The 23,758-nt window shown below is 39.1% G+C and overlaps 2 protein-coding genes across 7 annotated transcripts; one reads left to right on the plus strand and one right to left on the minus strand.

Annotated features, from left to right (window-relative positions):
• Positions 1-1,338: 1,338 nt before the first annotated feature.
• kcnk2a (potassium channel, subfamily K, member 2a) lies at positions 1,339-15,910 on the minus strand. The gene is made up of 11 exons (XM_088295659.1): positions 15,408-15,910; positions 14,564-14,970; positions 13,251-13,506; positions 11,789-11,895; positions 11,588-11,700; positions 11,342-11,432; positions 9,965-10,082; positions 7,397-7,557; positions 6,098-6,284; positions 5,873-6,012; positions 1,339-5,083 (listed from the first exon to the last, which is right to left on the minus strand). Coding segments are annotated over exons 3-11 (1,257 nt in total). The 5' UTR covers positions 13,252-13,506; positions 14,564-14,970; positions 15,408-15,910; the 3' UTR covers positions 1,339-4,744.
• Positions 4,920-23,229, plus strand: cgref1 (cell growth regulator with EF-hand domain 1). 6 transcript variants are annotated; one of them, XM_088295662.1, is made up of 13 exons: positions 4,920-5,110; positions 5,910-5,976; positions 6,092-6,302; positions 7,437-7,614; positions 10,890-11,037; positions 11,598-11,717; positions 18,431-18,724; positions 19,675-19,771; positions 20,039-20,113; positions 21,101-21,165; positions 21,285-21,409; positions 21,882-21,983; positions 22,325-23,229. In XM_088295662.1, exons 8-13 carry the CDS (start codon positions 19,683-19,685, stop codon positions 22,607-22,609), a joined length of 741 nt encoding a protein of 246 aa, XP_088151788.1. In that variant the 5' UTR covers positions 4,920-5,110; positions 5,910-5,976; positions 6,092-6,302; positions 7,437-7,614; positions 10,890-11,037; positions 11,598-11,717; positions 18,431-18,724; positions 19,675-19,682; the 3' UTR covers positions 22,610-23,229. The 6 variants fall into 6 exon arrangements, with proteins under 6 accessions (XP_088151788.1, XP_088151787.1, XP_088151789.1 ...); XM_088295661.1 differs by having other exon boundaries at positions 10,890-11,717; XM_088295663.1 differs by lacking the exon at positions 10,890-11,037.
• Positions 23,230-23,758: the final 529 nt, after the last annotated feature.

Below are 23,758 nucleotides of genomic sequence, written 5' to 3' on the forward strand. Positions count from 1 at the left end.
GATTATCGGCGTGTCGACGTTAACATTATTAACTCATATTGACTGGGGGATGCACATGCAGAAATTGAGCTATTCTTCCTTTTCCAAACTGCAGGCTATTTCCTTTCTTCCTTTGAGTAACGGTAAAAAGCCGAGTCTGCATTTTAGTGAACCCAAAATAGGCAAAAGGTCATAAAAGAAGCTCAAGAGAAGCCTCTGGATGTTTTACATCATCTGATTTCTCTAGTTATTATGTTTGCAAATGTTTAACCCGCCTGAGGGACATCCCATGGTTGCAACAGAAAATTTTCCATTAAAAGTAAAATATGAAGTGCTTTAAATTTTTGGTAGTGATCATTCAATGAGTAAAATGAATGGACGGATAAAATGCTGCACACGGTGATCTTTTTCAAAAGACAAATGATGAGATGAAAAGGCTCTTGCATGTAAAACTGAAAAGTTCTGACTGTGATGTCTATCTGCTTATGCCAAATTATACTCACCTTTACTAATAAAATCCCATTTTACAACCTTTAATAACGTCAATGGAAAAGGATGACACGGCAAGCATGGCAAGAGCTGAACTTGAGTATATTTTCTACTCATACAAAAAAGATATTTACACTCTGAAAGACATTCATGTGGCATTCAACAGTAGTAGAAATATGCTTAAAAAAAAAAACATGCAGTGTAGAAAAATACACAAAATTCATGAAATACTGTAGTCATAAAACGCATATCGGGCACATGTGGCGAAAAAAAACTAAAACATGCTCGCACTGGTATTGTTTTTGCACAGCAACAGAAGCAGGATAACCAAATTTTAACAATTAAAAAGAAAATTACATTACATTAATTACATTAAGACATCAATCAGCGTGTTAGTACCCCACTTATAAAGCTTGGGTTTTTAAATAAACTATCATTTGTCAAGTCCATAAATAGCCTCAACCATTCATAAAACTTTAGTTTTCATTCAAATTCTTTCTTGACAGATGCATCAGTCCCGAGATGACAAACCAAAAATACAAATATAACCTTTCACTTTTGGTCAGATGCGCAAGTTTGGACATTTTAGCACCATAGTCCATCATCAGCGTGTACAAAGGAGTATTAGGGGAAAATACATTAAAAAAAATATGTGTACATATCGCTGCGTTGGGGAAAATATTTATACCGCCAATATACAAATTTTTCAGGAGATGCCCAACACCGTCAAATAACAATAGCGTTTTTCAACACCTAAGATTGCTCAAAAATTTGTAAAAATAAAATCCACACAAGTGGACTGATCAATCGTATAAATGTGTGAACAAAATATAAAATGTACCAAATTGTGACATTAGGAGGTTTCGCCAGTGATATGCTTTGTATGATTTTATGAAATTAAAAAAATACGACAAGGATACAGTTCTAATAATAATCAACAAAAACTGCTAACATTCATTTAAAACAAGCTTCAGAATGTCTTTAAATAAAATTCGAATACTGTGTGAAGGAATTTTTAAATATGAAAAAAAAATCATAAATTGACCATTAAAATGAAAAATTGTAAACTAATTTTAAATAGTCGAGAATTACATGGTACAAAAAAAGTCACAATAACAAGAAAAGAAACACGTGCATCGACATTCTCGCAACATTTGTCTGCTAAATTTCCAACTTTTTTTCCCCCCAAATTTTGAAATGTTCACTAATACTCCTTCGTACAGTTCTAAACAAAGTCAACCTTAATCATAACAAGCCTTGTTTTGTCCACATGAAGCATGGAGCAATGCAAAATGACATTAATGTGTTCAACTGTAAATCAGAGCTTAAATAATAACAACAGGATGGACTGCATAGCCGCGCAAACTGTAGCGTGTGGTTACGTGCTAAGGCCGTAAAAATCAAAGTGCATTTTCAACTGCAGGTGGAGGAGGAGGCCTCCTGTTCGTGTGTCTTTGAGCAGTAGTAGGACACCAGCTCAGGATGATTCAAGTCAGCGGCGGGGAAGTCATCCCAGCACAAACCGACAAATTTCACCCATTTCTGGGTTAAATTTTTTTTTTTTTTTTTTTTAATTCCAATTATACGTCAGGCTGGATCTGAGGTTCCCCACCTCCTGATTCAAGATCTTTTTTTTTTTTTTTTTTTTGCTGCCATCAAAATGATTTATGCAAACACTGCATATTTGACACACGTCATCCGATTGTGACAACGTAGAAGTAGATTCGTTTGAGGTTGATTATCATCTCGTACTTTTCAACATAACAACTGCATCCCATTTTCTATAGTCACACACATCAAAAAGCCAGTCTGGAAGCATTTACTGTAGCGTGATCAATGCGCTTCATATTTAGAACTATCCTAGTCCAAGTCGTCAAGATTCCAGATTTTTTTTTTTTTTTTTAACCAGAGCCCAGACCTAAATCCAACTTGCCCACTGAAAACTCAACCAGTACCGGGGGGCCCAAAGTCAGCTGAGATAAACTCCAGCTCACCTACAAGTTCTAGAAAATGGATGGATGGAAGGAAAAAAAAAAAAAAACATTCTCCCCTGTAAATGATCCTTGGACCCAAAAAGTTTGAGAACCTCTCTTCTAATCAAGCATACGAAATGAAAAATGAATAATTTGAACCTATTTCAACAAGCTTGTGTCCCCGTTTCACATTCACCGGTATGAGTGAGTAGTACAAACCCAGTTTTTTTTTTGTTACTTCGCACTTAAAGGTCAACCTCTGAGGCTTGTACTTGACATTTCAGCTAAATGAACGACTTTCAGGCACCGTGACGCTTGAATTAATTGTCCGCGTTGCCTCATGCATGTCTCGCAGTTTTTCTTCCCCCTCATCTGAGAGTTCTAATGAATATCAGTCACAGGTGTGGCCATGGCAACAAAATCCAAAAGGTTACTCGACCGTGTTGTTCTGAAATTGGGACCGCATCGTCTTTATCATTATGACAGCCTACAGCTGTTAGTGACATTAAGACCGACAGAAGAAGCATAAACAAAATGATCAAAAATAATTTTTCCTAATTGCAGTGTCCCCCAAAAAATTAAAGACAACCAAAATCTCCAAATTATACCAAGTCATCTTTCTCAGTTGTTCAGAAGTAAATGAGGCAGTGGTTCTCAAACTGGGTCCCCGGATCCACAGGGGTCAGCACGTTGTAGAATTTCAAATAAAATATGTTGGATCATTGAATGAAGTGGATACAGACGTATGGGGACTTCAATTGTCTCTGTTATCTTTAGGCCAATTAAAAACTTTGATATGATGGTGATATTTCATCACGTAAATCTTATGTCCTTGTGTGAATGGTTATCAGAAAGGCATTCAGCGGCATTATTTCAGTAATAGTCCTACTTTTCACCATCAAAAGGTAAATAAACCTTATGAATTTTTTTAAATTAACGTGACTTTCTTCCTTTGTAAAACTTCCCCTGAGTTTGGAATTTGAAAAAAAAAAATTTAAAAAACACTTTTTGTCATATTTTCTTAAACCTGTCAGTCGCACATGAGTAAAATGCGTATAAAAAAAATCAGCCATCCCTGGCTCCATCTTGTGCCTAATTTGACTTTTAAGAATGCACCAATCGCGGACAGAATGCTTGACTGTCAAGGTATCAAACATTTGCCATTCAATTAAGGGCACCCCAGCAACAATCGCCCAACGCCACTCCACCCCGCTCCAGCAGCCTCATGCTGACCTGTTCCAGAGGATTTTGGGAGCTTTGTTGAAACTATGGCACCATATCCACCAAAAAAAACTAAACAAAAAAAACAACAAAAAATAACATCCCTTGTTTCCCTAACACTGGGCATACGATTAGAAAAGGGGCCTAAGATTCAGAAGCGACGCAGAATTAGCAATTAGCTTGATAGTTACGTTTATCACCTCTTTGTACATTCGAAAAAAAATCTCATTTAAAATGATAACTTTTATTGTTATGGTAACACTCACTCACAAATAAGTTATTTTAATATGAAGCAGGCGTGGCTAACATTGGCTGTTTACAGTGCTAATGCTAGCTTAGTATGGCTAGAGCTGCTATTTTGGTGAGTACCGTACACACTTTTAGAATCGCTTGCCATTATGAATGATGGCCATGCTTAAGAATAGTGCGTGTGCACGTTATTGCGGTGCGGTCGCAATTTGAGCGTGGAGTGACGTGAGGCTACATTCAAATCTTCCTAGCAGTTTTAACACTGCTAAGTCCCCTATTTATATCATATGACTTTTGGAGGGGAACTACATCTTTATTCGATGACTTTGCTCTAAAAAAATATGAATTTCAATTACATTGACTTTTTTTTTTCCTAGAAAGAGGCATTTTTATTTTTTTTTAAATAAATAAAAACATTTAGGGGCACATTTAGTTGTTGAATTGACGTTCTGCCTTCATTTTCCCGTAAATATTTTTTCTGACCCCTGAGCAACTCTTAAAAATGAATTTGTGATTTTAGTTTTCCAACTTTTTTTCCTCAAAAGGGCAACTTTTTAATTATTCTGCCATTTTGGTGTACACAGGGCAGTAAAGCTTTTGTGTGAGGATAATGAGGTGGTCCCAGGACCCAAATTGTTTGACATTTTAGTAAAATATATGAAGGAACTGTTCACATGTGCTCACACTTTGGTACGTAGACGATGCTCCCATTGTTGATTGACACTTAAACTCCCAGAACTTGAAAAACTGGAAGTCTGTATGGAGGACGAGGATATCCTCCATAGTTTGGAAATCCGCAACATTTTCGAGCAGGGCACAATACAAAGTGCCTGTCATTTAATGTGTTCTATGACGGCCATATCGCCTCTTTCCAGGTCCAGACCGTTCATAAACAAGCCGCAGTTCCGGGTCAGCTGTGACGTTAGCCCCGCTAGCCCCGCCTCCTTGTCACTCTTCTCCCGTTCCTCACTGTGATTGGCTGGTACTGTCCTCCGCGGCAGCCCAAATTCCGGGGCAGGGCTGAAACCCAGCTCAGACGATAGTTTGCGTTTAATGGAAGCGGCCCGCTGGAATTTGTCGTAGATTTCCACGCTCACTCGTCGGCGTGTTTCCTTTAACTCTGCTGACACATTGGCTGTCCATTCAGCCGCGTGGGCGCGAATCTCTCCCACCTATGGAGAAGATAGCTACAATCAGAGGTTTGACGATCAAAAACGCAGCAAGCCTTCCGTCACAGTTATGTTTTTTTGTTTTGTCTCAATGCCCATTACTGTTTACTCCTTAGAAAACAATTATATCTTCACCTCATATCTCTCTCTCTCTCTCTTTCGCTCTCTCTCTATTTCTCTCACTCTCTCACAAATATTAATTCAAGACATTATCTGACATTTCGGCTCCTGTGAAAAGTGTCTCCCCTCTGGAGAAAAGTGCACTCATTTGCATAAGTTGTGTTATATTTAGAGAAGCAATGAGTCAAGATGCATGTCCAAGACGAGGCTATGGTCATGCTTTATGCAAACTCTCTCTGGAGAGACTCACACTAATAATCTGCGAGTGTGTTTAGGTTGCATAAAAGTCAATTGGATCAGAGAAGCCTTTCATCATTGAAACCAAATTAGGAGGGTGACAAAAGTCTGTTGGGACATGGCGCGGCGCTTGGAAACCAACAAGTGCTCATTTACAGTGAACGTCACTACACTGAGAAGAGTGTGTATCATATTACATAATATCCCAGTGGTGGACAAAGTTGCATGTATTGGTTACACACTTTAATCTGGCAACCGAGTACTTATTTTATCCAAGAGTACTGTTAGATTTTGTTATACAGTTAGCGGTTCTTAAAATAATTGAACCTTGAACCAAAAATTGTGAGGCAGAAGTGTTCACCACTATATTATTGTACAGCACATGTATTACTCTGTATTCAAAATGATGATCAAGTCATTTTATAAGAACGAAACCTCTTCTTTGGTCCTCCTGGAAATGACTCTTAACCAGTCTCCAATCATGCTGAGGATGGCGGCAAAGTAGGCCAGTCCAACTAGAATCCAGAACCACACTACTGGTTTGTAGTAGTCCAAGTACTCGATTTCTGACCCCCCTGGAAGAAGACGTGACACATGAGCAAATCACCAATTAACTTTTTTTCTTTTTTTTTTTTTGTAATTGTTTTTAACTAGTTTTACCTGCAACAAAGTCCCCGAACCCGATGGTGGTCAAAGTGATGACCACAAAGTAGAGCGACTCCAGCGCTGACCAGCCCTCAATGTGTTGAAAGATGGCTGCCGGGAGCGCCACGAACAGCAAGCAGCCAAAGAGCACAAACAGCAACGTAGATATGACCCGGATCTTCGTCTGACTGATGTCCCAGTGCTGTTTGCAACATACGAGGTGAGCACAGCACACACATTATGTCACGGCTGATGACGTTAATTACGCTAACCTTACAAAACATGGGACACTACATCGGGTACACCTGCTTCAATAAATAAATAAATGCAACTAAGTGACATCTGATATAATTTAATGTATTAATAGAGAGAGAGAGAGGGAGAGGGGGGGGGCAGGCGGGTGGCCATCGGGAAGATAATTTTTTGATTGAGTGAATTTAATTGAGTAAAGTTACAGAAAACTATTAAATGCAATATACCGAAATCATTCGTGGAAATATTTTGGATTCACAACTAATATGAATGTTTGTATTTCTGTGTGTGTGAGGATAAGCAAGTTTGAACACTGGATGGTGGAATTACAAAATTGAATTGTTCAAATGTAGAATGGGAGACTTGAAGTTGGTACGGTTTGAATGAGTTTAGAAGTGTGGAAAATTTGTAGAAAATAATTGTCTTAATTGTTGAATTATATTGTGAAATGTTGGAATTTTGGAAAGGCGATGCCGTCAATAGTTCCAAAGATGTTTGTTTTGAGCTGAATTTTTTGATGTGAGAATGATTCCGATTTGTCAAGAAATGTGGATGGACAATGTGGATGTAAATGTAAAAAAAGTGTTAAATTGTTCCGAAGATGGGAATGGTTTGGATCCATTCAAAAATGCAGAAGGAAGAAGTCTGCGTAAAAAAATTCTCAATTTGGAAAGTTTGTAAAAATGTTGGCCGTAGTTCGCAAGATTTCCTGAACGATTGCAAAATTTTGAAATTGGAATGGAGGCACTGTAAAATACAGTATCTCATCAATTTGGGAATCTCACTATGAAAAGTGTGCAATTTTGAGAATGTAAGAATTCTTGGAAAGAACAATAGCTTCCAAAATTTTCTGAATGATCTCTTAAAATAGTTGGAATCAGTTTAGAAATGTGGCAGGAGATATAGCAATAAAAATCTCCAGCCTTTCCCCAAACATCAGGTTGTCTGTCTCGTACCTGAAAGGTCTTAGCGTGACATGATTGCTGTCAGGAGTGCTTTTGTGTAAATGATGAAAGACACCTTTTCAGACTCTTGCGTGCACGTGTGTTCACCTGCACTCACCACAAACATCTTCTCCACTCTGGCGATGATCTTCCCAAAGATGGTGCCCAGCTGGTCGCCCACGCCGGCCAGCAGAAAGCCGAAGAGTGGGATCCCGAGCAGAGCGTAGACGATGCAGAAGATTCTCCCGCCCTGCGTGTGTGGCGAGATGTTCCCGAAGCCTGTCGAGAAGACGGAGAAGACGTTTACTTCCACCAAAGAAGTGACCAACGCAGCATGTAGGTCAACTTCCCGTTGCTGGTGTCACGTTCTTCTTTTCTGGAATGCCATTTGAATATTGATTTGCGATGCATCTCAAGGTCCGTGTATCAGTACACTCATTGACAAGACAAAATGACCATGATTGGATCTCGCCACACATGTTTTTTTTTCACAACTGCCTTTTCTGCATACTAGTGAGAGGTTGCAGAGCGCTTAAGTGCACTCCACAATATCTCTTCAAATCGATGGCCACTATCATGCATATTTGAGATGTTTTACCTCCTCATTTAAACGTTCAGGATTGTTATCAAGCTTTCGCAGAGCTTGCTGTTGAGGGAATCATTTGAAACAGATGTGTTGGAGGACCACGAGTTGAATAAACCCCAATCGGCTTTGTGAATTACCCTCCTTTTTTTTTTTTCTTTTTTTTTTTTTAATGCGCATGCGCCCGGCGCGTTGTCCCGGTGGTGGGCGTGACCAAAAGAAAGATCGGTTGCACTTCATTGCAATTTTTTGAAAGACAAATTACACGTACAATAGGAAGCGATGTCATCAATTTTGAGCGTCTGACGAAGCACACGCTAACAATTTCGTCCCGACTCGTCTCGTCAACGAAAATTTCATGTACGTCACGTTTTTGCTCGTTATCGTCATGAAAAAAAGGGGTGGTAACGAAATGTATTGGTCATCGTTGACGAAAACAAAACTGTTCTTATCGACTAATGCTTGAATATACAGTAAAGAACCTACTCACAAAGTTAGTAACGGCAAGTAGCGGCAGACGTTTGCGGTAAGTGTGGTCCAACGCTGATGTGCTTAAATGAACACAAACAACAAAAGTGGAAGAACAAAGCCACTTAATTGGAGCATTGTCCACAACACAAGCGTCAAACAAAAGTCATTGTTTGTACCCGCAATGTCATAATTGCATTGTAATCAGCTGCCGCAAAAAAAACTCGTACAATTCAGAGAGAATAGCGAGGGGCGGAAGAATGGATAAAAGCCGGGAGTAAAAGAATGTGGTGCATGCGCGCACGCACACACACACAAAGAATAATGTCATAGGGTCATGAGAGCGCCTCTGTGCGCTAGTTTGATTACTTTCAGGAAGCAGATGTCAGATCGATGCCTCACAGCATTAAGTCTTTGTTACGTAACATCTTATTTGGGGAGTGCGCGCACATACACGCCCGAAACACACTCGAATGGCGAGCACAATTCATTACTTAAACTCCAAACGTGATGGACGGCAATCTACAGTTTGTTTCCGCAGTCACCTAAAAAAAGTAACGTGGTCGCTTTACAGATTACTTTATTTGAAAAGTAAGTACGTTAGATTACAAATGACTTTAATAGTTACACTCAGCAAATATTGACAACCAGCCAACATAAAAATGAAACCGAGTTTTGCCACTTAATTGAAAATCATATTTAAGAATAAAGTCCGTTTTTATTAAAAGTACATTTAAAATAAACAACTTTTTAAAATAAAGTTGTATTGCATTGGATTGTATTTATCTTAATTACTTTTATTAAAAAAATATTTTCAGGATTTCACTTAACATAAACGGGCTAGTTGTTTTCTTATGTAATAAAAAAAAAAGACTTCATTTAACATAAATATTTGTAATGAATTTTTTTTACTTAATATATTAATACGGTGGCCGACTGGTTAGCACGATGGCCTCACAGTGAGAGACAGCATCGAGCGTAGGTTCAATCCCGGCTCCGGCCTTCCTGTGTGGAGTTTGCATGTTCTCCCCGTGCCTGTGTGGGTTTCCTCCGGGTACTCCGGTTTCCTCCCACATTCCAAAAACATGCATTGTAGGCCGATTGAACACTCAAAATTGCCCCTAGGTATGAGTGCGAGCGCAGATGGTTGTTCGTCTTTGTGTGCCCTGCGATTGGCTGGCAACCAGTTCAGGGTGTCCCCCGCCTACTGCCCGAAGATAGCTGGGATAGGCTCCAGCACCCCCCGCGACCCTAGTGAGGAGAAGCGGTACAGAAGAAGGATGGATGGATGGATGGATGGAGATTAATAATGGTAAAATTCAACATTTACAATGTTTTTTGATGTTGTGTTATTGAAGCTCTATAACACTCTGTCAACAGCACAGAATGTGCACCAAACCTTAATATTTTTGTTTTTAGCTGATACAAACTCAAGATAGTGTTTGAAAACACAAAAATGGGAGGGCGAGAAAAAGAAATGTCACATTTCAAGTAACAGTTTGGTTAGAGACCTTAAAAGAAAAAATTCTGGTAAATTTGTTGTTTCATTAAAATGACTAAAAATAAAGTTTCCCTCTTGCTCAGTCTAGGCTGACAGTGTACTGTTGATAAGGAAAGCGTGTATGCGCATCCTACCAATGGTGGTGATGACAGTTCCGGCGAAAAAGAAGGCGGAGCTCAGGTCCCACAGGCTGCTCGGATTGGTGAGCATCCCGGCGGGGTTGACTCCCGAGCGGATGGCCGACACGACTTGCTGGAGCGAGAAGGAGAGGCAGACAGAACTTTAACTTACAGCCGGAAGAAAGTGCCTTGACAATGCGGAACACTACAGTGGAAAAGCCGATCAAACTAAAATGACAAAACAATGGACCTCACTTGAAAAGTATTCTATTTTAGTCTAAAGTTTATTTCCATCCAAGGACTTCCAATGAGGAAAAAGAACAAGAATACAAAACATTGATGGTCAACTGGCTTCTGGAATAGATTTTGTTCAACTTCAGAGGTTCCACCGCTTGAGAAAGTAAGGAGCTGTCCAAGGTGCTGACACGACTGCAGCAGCAACACAAACATACAGTGGATATAAAAAGTCAACGTATTCCTGTTGTTTGCTGTGATATTAGGAAATGAGACCAATATAAATTCATTTCAAAACGTTATCCACGCTTAATGTGAAGTAAACCTCTCCAATTCAAATCATTCTGAGAGGGGAAGAAATAAATCAACACACTTGTGTGCACATCTTTTCAAAATTTGGGACGTGCCTGTTTCCACAATCGACTAATCACGTTCATGTTGCGTGACAATCAACACACACCTGCCACCCTTAGCAGTGCTTCTGATTAAAACCAAATAAAATTCAGATGGTCCAGTCGGCGTTTCCTGGCATATTTAGTCTTTGCTTTCAAAGCAGAGAAGATTTTGCGCTCACACTACTATTTGGAACTGTTCATAGAATTCCCTCCAGCTTGAGCCAAGCCTCCAAACAACCACAAAGCATGATTATGCCAACACCATGCATCATTTTTAGATACGATTTTTTTTCTTTGTCTTTGCCACCCAGACATGTGACGAAGACGGGAAATGGATGTGACAACTATTAAACATCCGACAGTTTACTTGCCAGAAATTCCTGCATTTCCTTTAATGCTGCTGTCAGCCTCCCAGACGTGTTTCCTTCTCGTCATTTGTGGAGGGATGTCCAGTGGTCGGTAATGTCTCTGTTATGGAAATATCTCCCTCATCTTGACGATTCCTGTCTTCAATGTGTTCGATAGTATATTTAAATCCTTGAGATCCATCTGATGCCGCCAAAGCGCTCTGTAGCTCGCGGCTTTTGTGCTGTGAGCTTTGACTACAATAATGTCAGGAAAAGCTTACTAAAACAGCTGAAGTTGATTTGGATTTTTTTTCAGAATCCCTTTGAATGAATTCATATCACAAATATCTGGCATTGAAAAGTGGCATTTTGTTATCCACTGCACATACACGCAAATGTATTAACGAGTAATTCACCTTAACCAGTTCCTCCAGTTGACTGTGGTTGACGCAGGAGTGTTTGGCCAGAAAGTCCAACTTCTGAGTCAAGATGGCCAAGCGTTGAGCACTGAGGGAGAAAAATTACAAGTGTTCACCGCACTCATTTTCATAGACACAATTCAAAATGTTTTCTTGGGGCCACAAAACGCTCAATTTTCTTGGCTTTTGTTTTAAAAGGGTACAACTACAAATTTGTGTAAGCAGATTTTTCATCGTTTTTACCTCTCATGAGGCTGTTCCAGCGACCTGAAGACGGCCGCTCCCATCACCAGGTAGAAGACGATCAAAAGAAAGATGGCGGTCACTGTCTTCCTTTTCATCACCGTGGCAACCACCTGCAATACTTCAACGGGTCAGTCAGCAAACACATGCATTGGAATGAAGGTAACGAACGTAAAAGCGCGACGTTTGGTTGCGTCCCACCTCGCTCTCCTCTCGTGGAGTCAGCGTGATGGACTTTGTGGAGAAGGAGAGGCGGGGCTTGGTGTTGTGAGTGGCCGTTTTGGGGTCCAGTAAGTCTGGAGCTGCCACTGTCGGAGGGGATGAGGAGTTGAAAAAAAACAAAAAACACATCGCCTGGAATTGTGTTTTCCAAAACTGTCTCACTTCACTTGCTGCGGCCATTTTGTTGTTAATTTTAGAAGTCTTTATAAATAAATCACAGACACGGCTTTGAAATGGCCTTTCAGTCCTAACACAAGCTAACACATGAATCACTCACTTGCCTCTTTTGGTCCCAACATTTTTACGAGTAGATTACGATAACTGTACTGAATGCGGCTAAAAATGAAACACACTTTTAGAGGAGCTTGATAAGTGTATGGTGTTTCTCAAATATTTGACACCAAGTAACACCTCAAGTAATTCATAGCTCGCCAAGTACCACCGTTATGAGCAACATTTTAATAAAGTTGCATAGTGGGCCCAAGTGTTCATAAAAAAAAAACAAGACAGACTTTTTTTCCTGAAATGTTCAGTTAATATTATTGTAAGCCAATCTAACATTATGCACAGTTTGGACATAAACATGATGCGTAAATATAATAAATATATATCGTATATAATATAAATAAAAATACTTCCGTTAAAATATTTGCATATAAAAGCAAGACAAAATGATCTAAATAAATGTTGTTGTTTTTTAATTTATTTATTGTGCTTAATAGTGAAATCCAACTGAACTTTACAACTTTACTGGAGAGGATTAACAAAATGTGTAAGCCACTCTAGCACATTTTCAACATTTAATTCAGTGATTATTTTTCTTTCCTCGTACCGCGAGAGGGAGCCCGCGTGGCACACGTTGGGAATCACAGGCGTCCTATGTTACATTCGACCAACCATCAGTTTCTGGCAAGAGCTTGTTGGTGCCATTTCGTGCACTGACAACAATTTAAGTCCATAAAAAATAAGTGCAGTCATGAGCAGGTCGTATCATGAAATAATTGAAGACAAGCTTTCAACGGTGTCACGGCTCAGCCTTATTGCAATTGCCCATCCTCACAATTAATATGATTTGTTACTCGTCCACAAAAAGAAGAATATTTGCACGTAAAAAGTAAAGCTGTCAACCATTTGTAAAAAAAGGATATTATTGCTCTGCTAATTTTAGGTGCAAAAACAGACACACATACAAAATATTTTATGTACACCGGCCTAATCTGATGACATCGCATTACAAAAGTTGTATTAAAAATTAAACATTGCCTTACAAAATTAAAATATATTATTTTAAACTTATAAGAAGTGCACATTGGATTTTTATGTCACTATTTTAGGTGTAGCGAAAAATGTTTCTGGAAAAATACTATTGCCATTTAAACGTACCAACAAAATTTCAAAGTGTACAAAAAAAAAAAAAACTATTCCAATCAGTGGTACTCACTCCTGGATGAAGCCTATCCAATGCCCTCCGCACTCTTCTCCCCCTCATCCGACGTCCTCACTGCGTTTCGGGGAATGTTTCCTCCTCTTGGTCTCTCCTCTCTGTGATGCGGAGGCCTCCTTGTTCTTCCACCTCCTCCTCTTCCTCGTCCCTCCTCCACTGAGGCCGAGCCAGCGGCAGAGTGGTGTAGGAGTTCCTCGTGTGCCACACAAGTGCTGTTTTGCTCTCCCGCATGCACGCTGCCCCACTGCGCTCCCTGAGCGAAGGAGGGATGGGATAAAACAGAGGGAGGAGCAGGAGGAGGAGAGAGATGGGTGGAGAAACACACATGCATGCACACGCACAAAGAGTGAACTTCTGGTCATGACACACACACACACACACACACACACACGCACATACGTTATCACATGTGAACTGACTGAATTGGCAGGTGCTTTATTCCACACCCAAAAAAATAAATACGACCGTTCAAAAGTTTGGGGTCACCTGGACAAATGCATGTTTTTGTATAAATTTTAAACATTTTTAAACGAAGGAATCGGGGTCACGTTTAGCTTTTTTTTTTTTTTTTAATGTAATTGAAATTTATTTGTACATTTTTTTGTGAATTGATTTTAATTTAATGAAAAATTTTTAAAATTGTGTTAATAATTAATTTACGATTGATTATGCCATTACTTAGTAAACTAGGTAGTGTATTTTGATTGTGTTTTATTTTGTTACTTACAATAAATTCATTATCCAAATATTTATTCAGCTCATTTACAATAATCATGGAACTGATTACATTCATTTTTAAGCTCAAATTTTGGAAGGAGCGAGTAGCTAAATAAATGAGAATCAATGCTTTTCTTCTCAGACTCCAAACGTGAAAAGAAAAATGTGTTTCTAGAAAAGATTTCATACACCATCAAAGAAAAATATAAGTTTTTAAAGTTAAAATTTTACAAAATTATTCAAAACTTATTTTGGAAAAATTTCAGTCTTCTAATGTACTTTTACAGGTTTGAAATTTCTCTCTCTCTCTCTCTCTCTTTCTGTCTGCCGTTTCCAACAGCTTTTATTATGATGCAAAGCAGTTGTACATATAATACACATTGTTAACTCATTCACTGCCATTGACGGGTATAGACGCCAAAAAGCTACATTCATTTTCCCTAGGCTGGCAATGAATGAGTTGAATGAAAACCTCGGCGAGTGTGTCAGTGAAAACTGAGCATTACTGTACTGGATTTAATTGGTTCAACAGCCTTTTCTGTGTTGTTCGGCATCTATTTCAACTGTTTGGCGGTGTGCTCAGCTGGCATTACCATCCTTATGATTGCATGATTGGCGTCCTTGTTGGCTTTCTTGATGCTCTGCTCTTGTGTATACTGCTGATGAGAAATTAATAGCAGTTTAAATCTTGCTTCCACCTGCTGCCCCCCGCCCCACACACACACAAACATTAATTACACGTCCATTTATACAGCCAAAGATAGACATGTGTGGGTGGATGTGTGTCAGTTAGTTGCACACTCCGATGTATGTGTTGTGTTCGTGATACAACATAGCAAAGTTGTACTTTGGGCTACGAAGGAATCACCACAGCACCAGTAAGTAATTAGAGCATACAGAAATATGCAAATAAATGCTTGGTGAACATGCAAGTGCATTCTTTATACTGGCCAGAAGAGGGCGACTCCAATAGGTTGTCAGGTCGACTTCACGTCTATGTCTAAAAAAGAAAAATCCAGATTTTTAAAATAAAAAAAAAAAAAACAAATAGACCAAGATAAATCATTTCAAAACCCTTTCCACTATTGTGACCATTTATTTTCCCAATTCAATGCATTTATTTTTTTAATATTTTTTAGCGAGTAAAACTAAACAACTGAGATCGTGTGATTGCACAAGTGTACACACCCTCTTATAAATGGAGACACAGCTGAGTTCTGAGTTAAGCACAATTTCAAACCTATTTTAAAGAAGAAGACAAGATGAATGTTCAAACACGATTTCAAACTCATGTAAAATGGGAGACACCATTCAAAATGTCACAAATAAAGTAGAGACATTCCGGTAGTCAGCACAAACATGCGATATGTCATGCTTATGTGGGTGTCTATACACAGGTGGTGGTCTTATGCACTTCAAATAAGTGTCCACAAATACCTGTGGTTTAATGACCATCAGAGGCTGGTTCATAACGCCCTGACAGCACGCTGGGCTGCAATTAGTCGGCCATGATGAAGCGGAACTGCCCTCTCAGTGTGTGTTGGACAAGAAGTACAGTCGTTTTGCCAGAGTGCAAGAGAAACATCCTCTCTGTGGCAATAGTGCAATGTTTTGTGTGTGCGCTCGCGTGTGTGTGTGCGTGTGTGTGTGTGTGTGTGTATGGTATTGTACTGCAACACAATTAGTGCTTCCTGGCTGTCCAGTTGTTGTGACCAGAAACTCATAATAATAGGCTTGTGGAATGTGACGGCAACTAGTTCAAACAAACTCAAGTGTATAGAAATGCCTGGCATTTTTGTGTGTGCGTGTGCGTGTGCGTGCGTGTTATGTGTTGTCCATCTGATTCATGCCAGTCTGACACCAAGATAATTTAGGGCATTAATCAAGGTAGAGGAAATTACGAGCAATTCCGAATAGCAGTCATTGTGAGAATAACATCTTTAGGCTACTACTAGAAAGCAAACGAATGTTAGGAAAAGCCCACTAGAACATCTCAAATTTATTTGGGGTTAATCAGCGGCACTTTAACTGGTCACTCCCATTTAGGAGGAGTTTGAATGTGATTGGCCATTTCTGGGCATAGCCACATTCCAGTCAAGAGGGTGTGCAGACTTACGCAATCATATATATATTTTTTCTTTTTTTTTACGCTCCCTTTTTATTATTGTTGTGTAAAGTTTACTTCTATTGCATTTTACACTTGGAAAAAAATCTCACAGTAGAATAAAATAATATAAAACTCTCACTGTAACCTGCCCATAAGATGTTACTAAAGGTATATACGTACAGCATTTCATGTAATCCGTTTATTTATGCAATCTAGTGGAAGTGCATTTAATTGATCTCCTTATTGCCGGCATAGAACAAATTTGTAATAAATTAATTATAATTTTAATATAATAATTTCCTTTAAAAAATCACACTAATGTGCACGATGGTCGGGAACCACTCATCTAATGAGATCCAATGTAAAAAATATGAGCTAATGCGTAGTTTGGATTGACACTGTAAGAATAGTATTCATTTACCTATTGACATTGCATAACACTGAGCATTGTATTTAAAAAAAAAAAAAAAAGTGCTTGTAACAAAGAGTTGAAAGAACCTCAGACGAGTGTATATTAGTGTTCTTAGGTGAGGCCCCAGCTGCACATATCATTGTTAATTTAACCATTATATGCCAGATCATGTGTTGATGTTATATTGGGGTCCGGGCCTAAAAATAGCTCCGATGGTTTGGACTGTTGGGGCCCACAAATTAGTACAAGTTAATCCCTGTTATGCAACTGAGTGGAGGTGGGGGGGGGGGCTTCCAAATGGGACCTACGATTGAGTTTGTGTGTGTGTGCGTGTGTGAGTATGCACGTGAATGCACTTGGGCTATGCTGAAAACAAACAGAGTCCTGCAGTTGCGTGACATGGTGCTGGGAAGTGTGCACGGCTCACAAAATGGTACATGGAGTCAACATCTGTCAATTGGGACACGTGTGTTAAGTGGAGTTCGACCGACATAAAGGTTCACAACAGTAGGACACGGGCCAGCCATCATTTTGAAAGGTTATCTTAAGAAGGGCTACCACTTTGATTCACAGATAACAATACATTTCTTGAACACTTTATTTCTCACTCGCTGCAAGTGTTTATATTTTCAAATGTTCAATTCGGCTACTGGTTAAGTAACAGCGAACAGTCAGGACTGTAATCGTCCCGTTAGCTTTGCATTCTGACTCTCATTGACTCATTTTCTGCCTCATTCGCACACACGCATACAAACACTTGCATCCACTCCCAAAGCTGCAACTCAGCAATTAGAGGGATTCTTCAGTGTACACCATCCAGCTGTGACATAATGAGATGAAATCACACTGTTCACGCGTGTACAAGGCCAAGTGTTCATATTTGGTCTTTTCCTGAGCACCTGCTTTGCACGGTTCTGTTGTCATGCTTTACCAATGTGTCAGGCTTCTTTTTAATTGCATGCATGTATGTATTTATGTATGTATTTATTTATTTTGCTATTTGCAATGTAACTTGACAGAGGCAGAAAGCTCTAAGGAAGTAATGGGACAAATACACATGCTAATTTGTGTTGTATAAGTATTCTGCAGTGTATAGGAAAATGTTTCATGTTGCTTGTCCAATTAGGCCCAATTAAGGTTTTGAAAACTTCACTTAAATGTAGTCGTACAATGATCCATTTGTGAATGCATATCAAATCGTATCTCCAAAGCGGGATGGAGTACAGCGCTACTTTACTTTTTAGTGTGTCGCCCCCCAGTGGTCATTATCAGTAATGGCAGCAACTAAAGTTTCGTTCTACTGGAATAATTCATACTTAACGTTTCAAGACACACAAAATGTTACCCACGACGAATCACGGCTAAGTAGAAAAAGATTTAACGGCACAAACAAGATCAAGCAGTCATCTTGAACGTTTCTTTAATTTAATTTTCACTTGTGTGACAACATATTAATTCTATGGGTTGTTTTGTCAAATCTATTTGGTCAGAGGAACAGTTCTAAACATGGTAACAAAACTGACATACCTTAATAATCAGTCACCTAGCACCAATCTCTGGCTTTTATATACTTTGTACACATATATAGTGGGTGTACACATTTAGTACATTCATTTTTTTGTTGTGACGCTGGATTTCCAAGTATGTTCCCTTTGTTGATATGACGCTCGTTCAAATTACATACACTGTTCTGAGTGTCTTAGTGTTGCTCAAATAACACTAATCATAATGTGTATAGTCTATATTATTTATTGTATTTATTCTATTTTTGTGTCTGCCATTATGATCATAACCTTCCCTGATTGGTTGGGAAAAAAATCAAGTGTTTCTATTACTTTTATACTGAGGCGTGTGGAGTCATTAATCAGGAATGGCTCCTTGGAGATGTGTGCGTGTGTGTCCAATGAATTAAAAATAAAGTTCAAATGCTTGCACTTACAGTTATACTGTCAACTTCCATGTCTTTGGGCGTAACCTTCGTGTCACGCATGCAATGAACCGAAATCCAAGCATGGCGTCCAGGCGTCGACGCCAAATGAAACAAGCTGGATCTCGCTGTGGACGTGGCCGAGACACGCTGGCTGCGATTGTGTGTCCGCTGCTTGGATCTTCCACGTGGCCCACAACGCACTCACTTTCCATTCGGTGGCGATCGGGAGCGCGCGACTGACGCAGTGCAGAGCCCGCGGCGCGTTCACGTACCAGCGGCAGCTGGAGGAGGAGGCGCTACTACCGGTAAGTGAACGCACCACCACTACCTGAACAATATCTCACCTTTTACCTCTCGACTTCATCTGGCGTGGCAGGTACGTGGCCGCGGGCGCTTCTTTCGGTGTCCTACACGTCCCCGCCATTGCACGCTAGTTATCACTCTATTACACCGTGCCCGATGTTGTCGGGGGTCACGTTACCGTTTCATTTTGAGACACAGTCCGTTATTGGAACCGACTTTTATTATACATACTCGCTTAACTGGTGGTCACACATTAGGGACAGTTGCACGACCAATTGAGATCGTACAAAAACGTGCTCTAGTCTGAGCACGGCACGAGTGTGGAAGAGTGACGCTTCTTAAACATAATGATACACTGCTACAGCTCCACAGTGGTTTACTTGACTTTTTGCTTCGTTTTTGGCACAGTTAATGGGCAAGTCAATATCACGATAAAGTGGCTTTGGTGGCCTCCAGAATCACTCAGTCATCATGAAAATGTCGCAGGAGTGGCTTGGCATTTGCATACATTCAGTGCAAATGATAAGGCTCTTGAAGTAGGCATTATGTGAATTTTGAATTTTCCCATACACTGCTCAGTGTGTGTGTAGTGAGTGATTAAATGATTCACAAAATACATTATTAGGTGTATAGTTTTCTTTTATTTAGAATTTCTTTTGTGAAAACTATATTGCCCACAACAAACTGTGTGATATTGAAACTCACGTTGATGTAGTCTATTTTCGTCATCATATTGAACATTTTGCACAACCTTCCTCATTATTGGGTAACTGTCTCTTTAAGAAATCCTCTCATGTTTTCTTTTTTTTAATGGAACAATATTTGCACTTATGTAATTGCTATCTTATGTGTGTCGTTGGATGTTGTCAAGCTCACGGGACATATGGAGTGGGAGTAGTTACATTGTTGCAATGTAACTTGCTACTGTACAATGACTTGTGTGCTTGTTTAGGCTTGATCATGGACACGCACTTGAACAGACTGGTCCCTTCAGTTTTGATTCTGGCTTTGGTCCTGCAGCTTCACCTTTCCCAGACTGCACCTCAAAGGTAAACCACAGGTTTGCAGTACGTTCAGTGTACGCGCTTGCTCTGGATTTTGTTGCTTATTCTTATGACACGGAATGGTTAATGCTGTTGCTTCTAAGGTCTGTTGTTCTCGTTTTATATACAATGAAGAAAGTAGACTGTGCAATCGTTATCACTGGAAAATGCCTAATATAAAAGTTGGTTATTTGGCAGTTATGCACACATATTTGCATGGTCCTTTGGTAATATTAAATGGTGTGCATTTTCCACTTTTCAATATATTCAAAGAGAGGATCCAGAAAATGATCTCCCTGATTCCAAAGTGCTGACCAATCCTTTTGGTTCAGGAGAGGAAGAGCGAAGGTGATTGACACAACAACAACAACAACACATAGCGAGGAGGCAACATGTGTCAGTATGTTCATACATTTGTGTTTCAATGGGCCAAGTCACGATTGTCTGGTCTCCGTGGACTTTAGCTGCTGTGTTGTTATAATGATGTGTCCTCCGATGATAAGATTATATGTGCAATCATACTGAATCGCATTGCAATCGACAGTATCCAATCTTGTGAACAAGAGAATTTGGTAGAACATTTATCTTATTTGTGTTTTGTTTCATTTTTTTTTTTCTGACATCTATAGGGAAAAACTGGATTATTGTGTCATGTTAGACGCTTTCAAACATGCTTTCTTGCATTCAGTGGTCACAATATTAGGTACACTTGACGCATATTTGGAGGTCAAATATGACCATTTTACTCGAGATTTTTTATTTTTATTTTGGTTTTAAAGATGTTTGACTTACATGAGGTATACACGGATATTTCGTTAAGTGAAGACTCTAAACTGTCCATATGCATGGATGAAGATGTGCTTGAGTGTTTGTCGATGTGTTCTGTGATTGACTGACTACCAGTCCAGAGTTTATCCGCAGCTCTTGCCCGACAGTCAGCTGGCAGAGGCTGTAGCTCATCCGTAACCCGGATGAGGACAAGTGCGACAGAAAATAAATTGAGGGATGTTTAGAATTTAGTTTGTAGTTTGCGGCCATCTGTATTGCACCTGACTTACGGCTATATTCTAATATTATGCCACTCTTGACAAAATACACGTACCTGTTTATTATTGTCATTGGGCTGTGCAACTGTACCTAATGAAGTGTCCCGTGAACGGAGTTTAAAGTATATTCCTTTCAGCATCACATATGGGTCACACATTGTACCGCATATAAGTCCAGAGTCAATGTGTAACGTGATTTAAAACGTCTGTGTGTGCGTGTGTGTGCGTGCGTGTGTGTGTGCGTGTGTGTGCGTGCGTGCGTGCACATTCACATGTGTTTATGTCACAGGTTACTGCAGCGTTACATTGAATTAACAAGAAAAGATGACGTTAAGATCGACTCGCGAGATGAAGGTGAACATCAGCACCCTGTTAACTTTGATCTTCACTTGGCTAAGTAAACATTATATGCAAAATATTTAAAATGATACGTTTAACATCAACCTAACGTATCATTCCTTTTGATTGGTCAGAGGTGTTCTACCTGTTTCGTCTGTATGACTTCGACCGCAGTGATCGCCTGGACGGCTTGGAGATGATGAAGCTGCTGTCTGACTACAACTCCCAGCATGCACCTGAGGAACAGACCAATGACATGGTGAGGAGGAGTGACTGCAGTGACTTTAAGGCGCATTAGTCAGAAAAAAAAAAAAAACATCATGAAGAAGAAAAAAAGACATAAGTTCCTGCAGAGTATAAATCACATTTTTGAGAGAAATTTATTTTACATAAATCAAGACCAAGAACAGCACAGCTCCGAATCCCCTGACCTAATCATGAGTGTGTTCAGAAATACACTGCTTCAATTTGAACTGTTCAGAAACTCAAAGCGTTGTTCAAATATGCCGTTCGGTTGCTCTGGGTGGTCCAAAAATGGAGTAGTTGAGTCTATTGTGTCGAGGAGTACAAGGAAAGGAAGCAGTTCAAGCGTGAGCTTGTGAATACTTAATAACATTGACTACGTTGGGAAATTAAGGACCAGCCAATCTATGAGACAAAACGCAACTTATCGTCCAAAAAATAGGATAAGTGCGTGATACGTTTTGTTGTTGATGTGGTGGTGTGTCCAGGTGGTGTCCCTGGTGGATTTCCTTCTTCAGAGTCACGATGTCAACCGAGATGGTCTCTTGGGCCCCTCAGAGCTGCTCTCTCCTCCATCAGCTCACAAAGAGGTAGCGGACAATACTGTTCACTTGAATTTGTATTATAAAATAATATTGTTTTTCACTTTGAATTCTAAAATACTCTTACATTTTAAAATTTTAATTTTTTTATTTAAAAAAATGTATATACAGTAATCATATGAGTCACATTTGAGTTTTAGAAAATTCTGAGGTTTTTAACTGCCGAAGAAATCGGATTATTTCTTAATATTCATATAATTTAGCTTGTAATTATTAGTGATTTGTAAATATTTGAATAATGGCTACTAAACCTAAATATAATGGAGAGAGACATAGAATTTTAGGTCTTTAACATGTTTGAATAAAGACATTTATATCCACCCATGAAGGACAATCAGCTCGACGATCAACGATCAGATGATCAGAACGCTATACTGGACGAGAGGATGCCAGACGCCAAGCAGGAGATGATGGAAGCAGCCATTGAAGAAGAACCCGGTGAACATGTTCAGCCTCATCAGGAGGAGGTGCAACAAGACGTGAGAGCAGAAGAACATCCAGAGGCCATACAACATGAAGATGAACACAAAGAACAACAAGTCCCAGAAGACTTTGCGGCAGAGCAGAGGCATGAACAGGAAGTCCCTATTCATCATGGCCAACCAGAAATATGAAACTCAAACACCAGCGCTGCACAAGACTGATGGAATATATGATGGTCTCGGGTTATTTATTGCGATCCACTCTCTGAGACCACTTCTTTGCAATATTTACGTGGCAGGAGCTGAAGGAAGTCTTTTAGTAAAAAATGCAATCTTTTATTCAAACTAAAGCCATAATTGCAGACATGTTGTTTTATGTTTAGTGTTACAGAACTTTGTACTTTTAAAACCACTTCTAATTGTTTTCAGGTTTGGGTTCTGGGACGGATACTGTTTACATGTCATGCATCTAGTAGGGTTGAAATCAATTCCTGTCTTCCTCCTCGACATGTTTTACAACCTTAATAATGATATATAGTAACTCAATAATATGGGATCCTCTCATAATACAGTATGCCACACTGTTAAAAAAGCGGCATAGTTAGTGAGAATTTTAGTGTGATTGATGGCTGACGAATGTTCACTTAATAACTTCTTCATAGCTGTCTGAAAACATGACATTACATTAGATCACCCAATTCTGTGTGTATTTGTATCGTAGAGTTTGTTATGAATGGATTTATTAATTGTAATTGTGTCTCTTTACCTCTTTTATGAACCATTTAAAAGAAAAAGAAAATCATCAAATTTTACTTTTTCCTCTCCCTTTCATTCTCACTCGCCAAAAAGAAAAAAACAAAAACAATGGCCCTTTTGAAATAGTTATGAATTCATCAGGTAGATTTGTGCAATCTAATGTAAAAGAACTTACTTTTGTATTTTTTTTAATTCATTTTCTATTTTTTTACAGTGGACCGATGTGTAAATCAAAAAGAAAGTTGCTACATATAAGTGAACTAATTACATAATAATAATTTTAAACAATGATGTAAATTTGAGAAAAGTTAACCAGCAAGTTTGCATATTATGTCAAACTATAACTACACGAGAGCTGTAACAAATACAACGAAATGCTATAAAATACATTCACAGATAAATTTAATTCACAATTTTTTATACAAATGTTTACAAATTAAGGATAAAAAATACTTAATATCAAATGGTAGATCACCGCTTATCTAACAAAATTATCCATAAACTTATTTACATTTTCTAGCTAACGATTGACTAAATTACTTCAATTCTGCCAAAATAATTGATCAAATAAAATAGTAAACTACA

The sequence above is a fragment of the Idiotropiscis lumnitzeri genome, chromosome 5, assembly GCF_059441095.1.
Source record: "Idiotropiscis lumnitzeri isolate Australia: NSW breed Sydney's pygmy pipehorse chromosome 5, RoL_Ilum_1.0, whole genome shotgun sequence".
NCBI lineage: Eukaryota > Metazoa > Chordata > Actinopteri > Syngnathiformes > Syngnathidae > Idiotropiscis > Idiotropiscis lumnitzeri.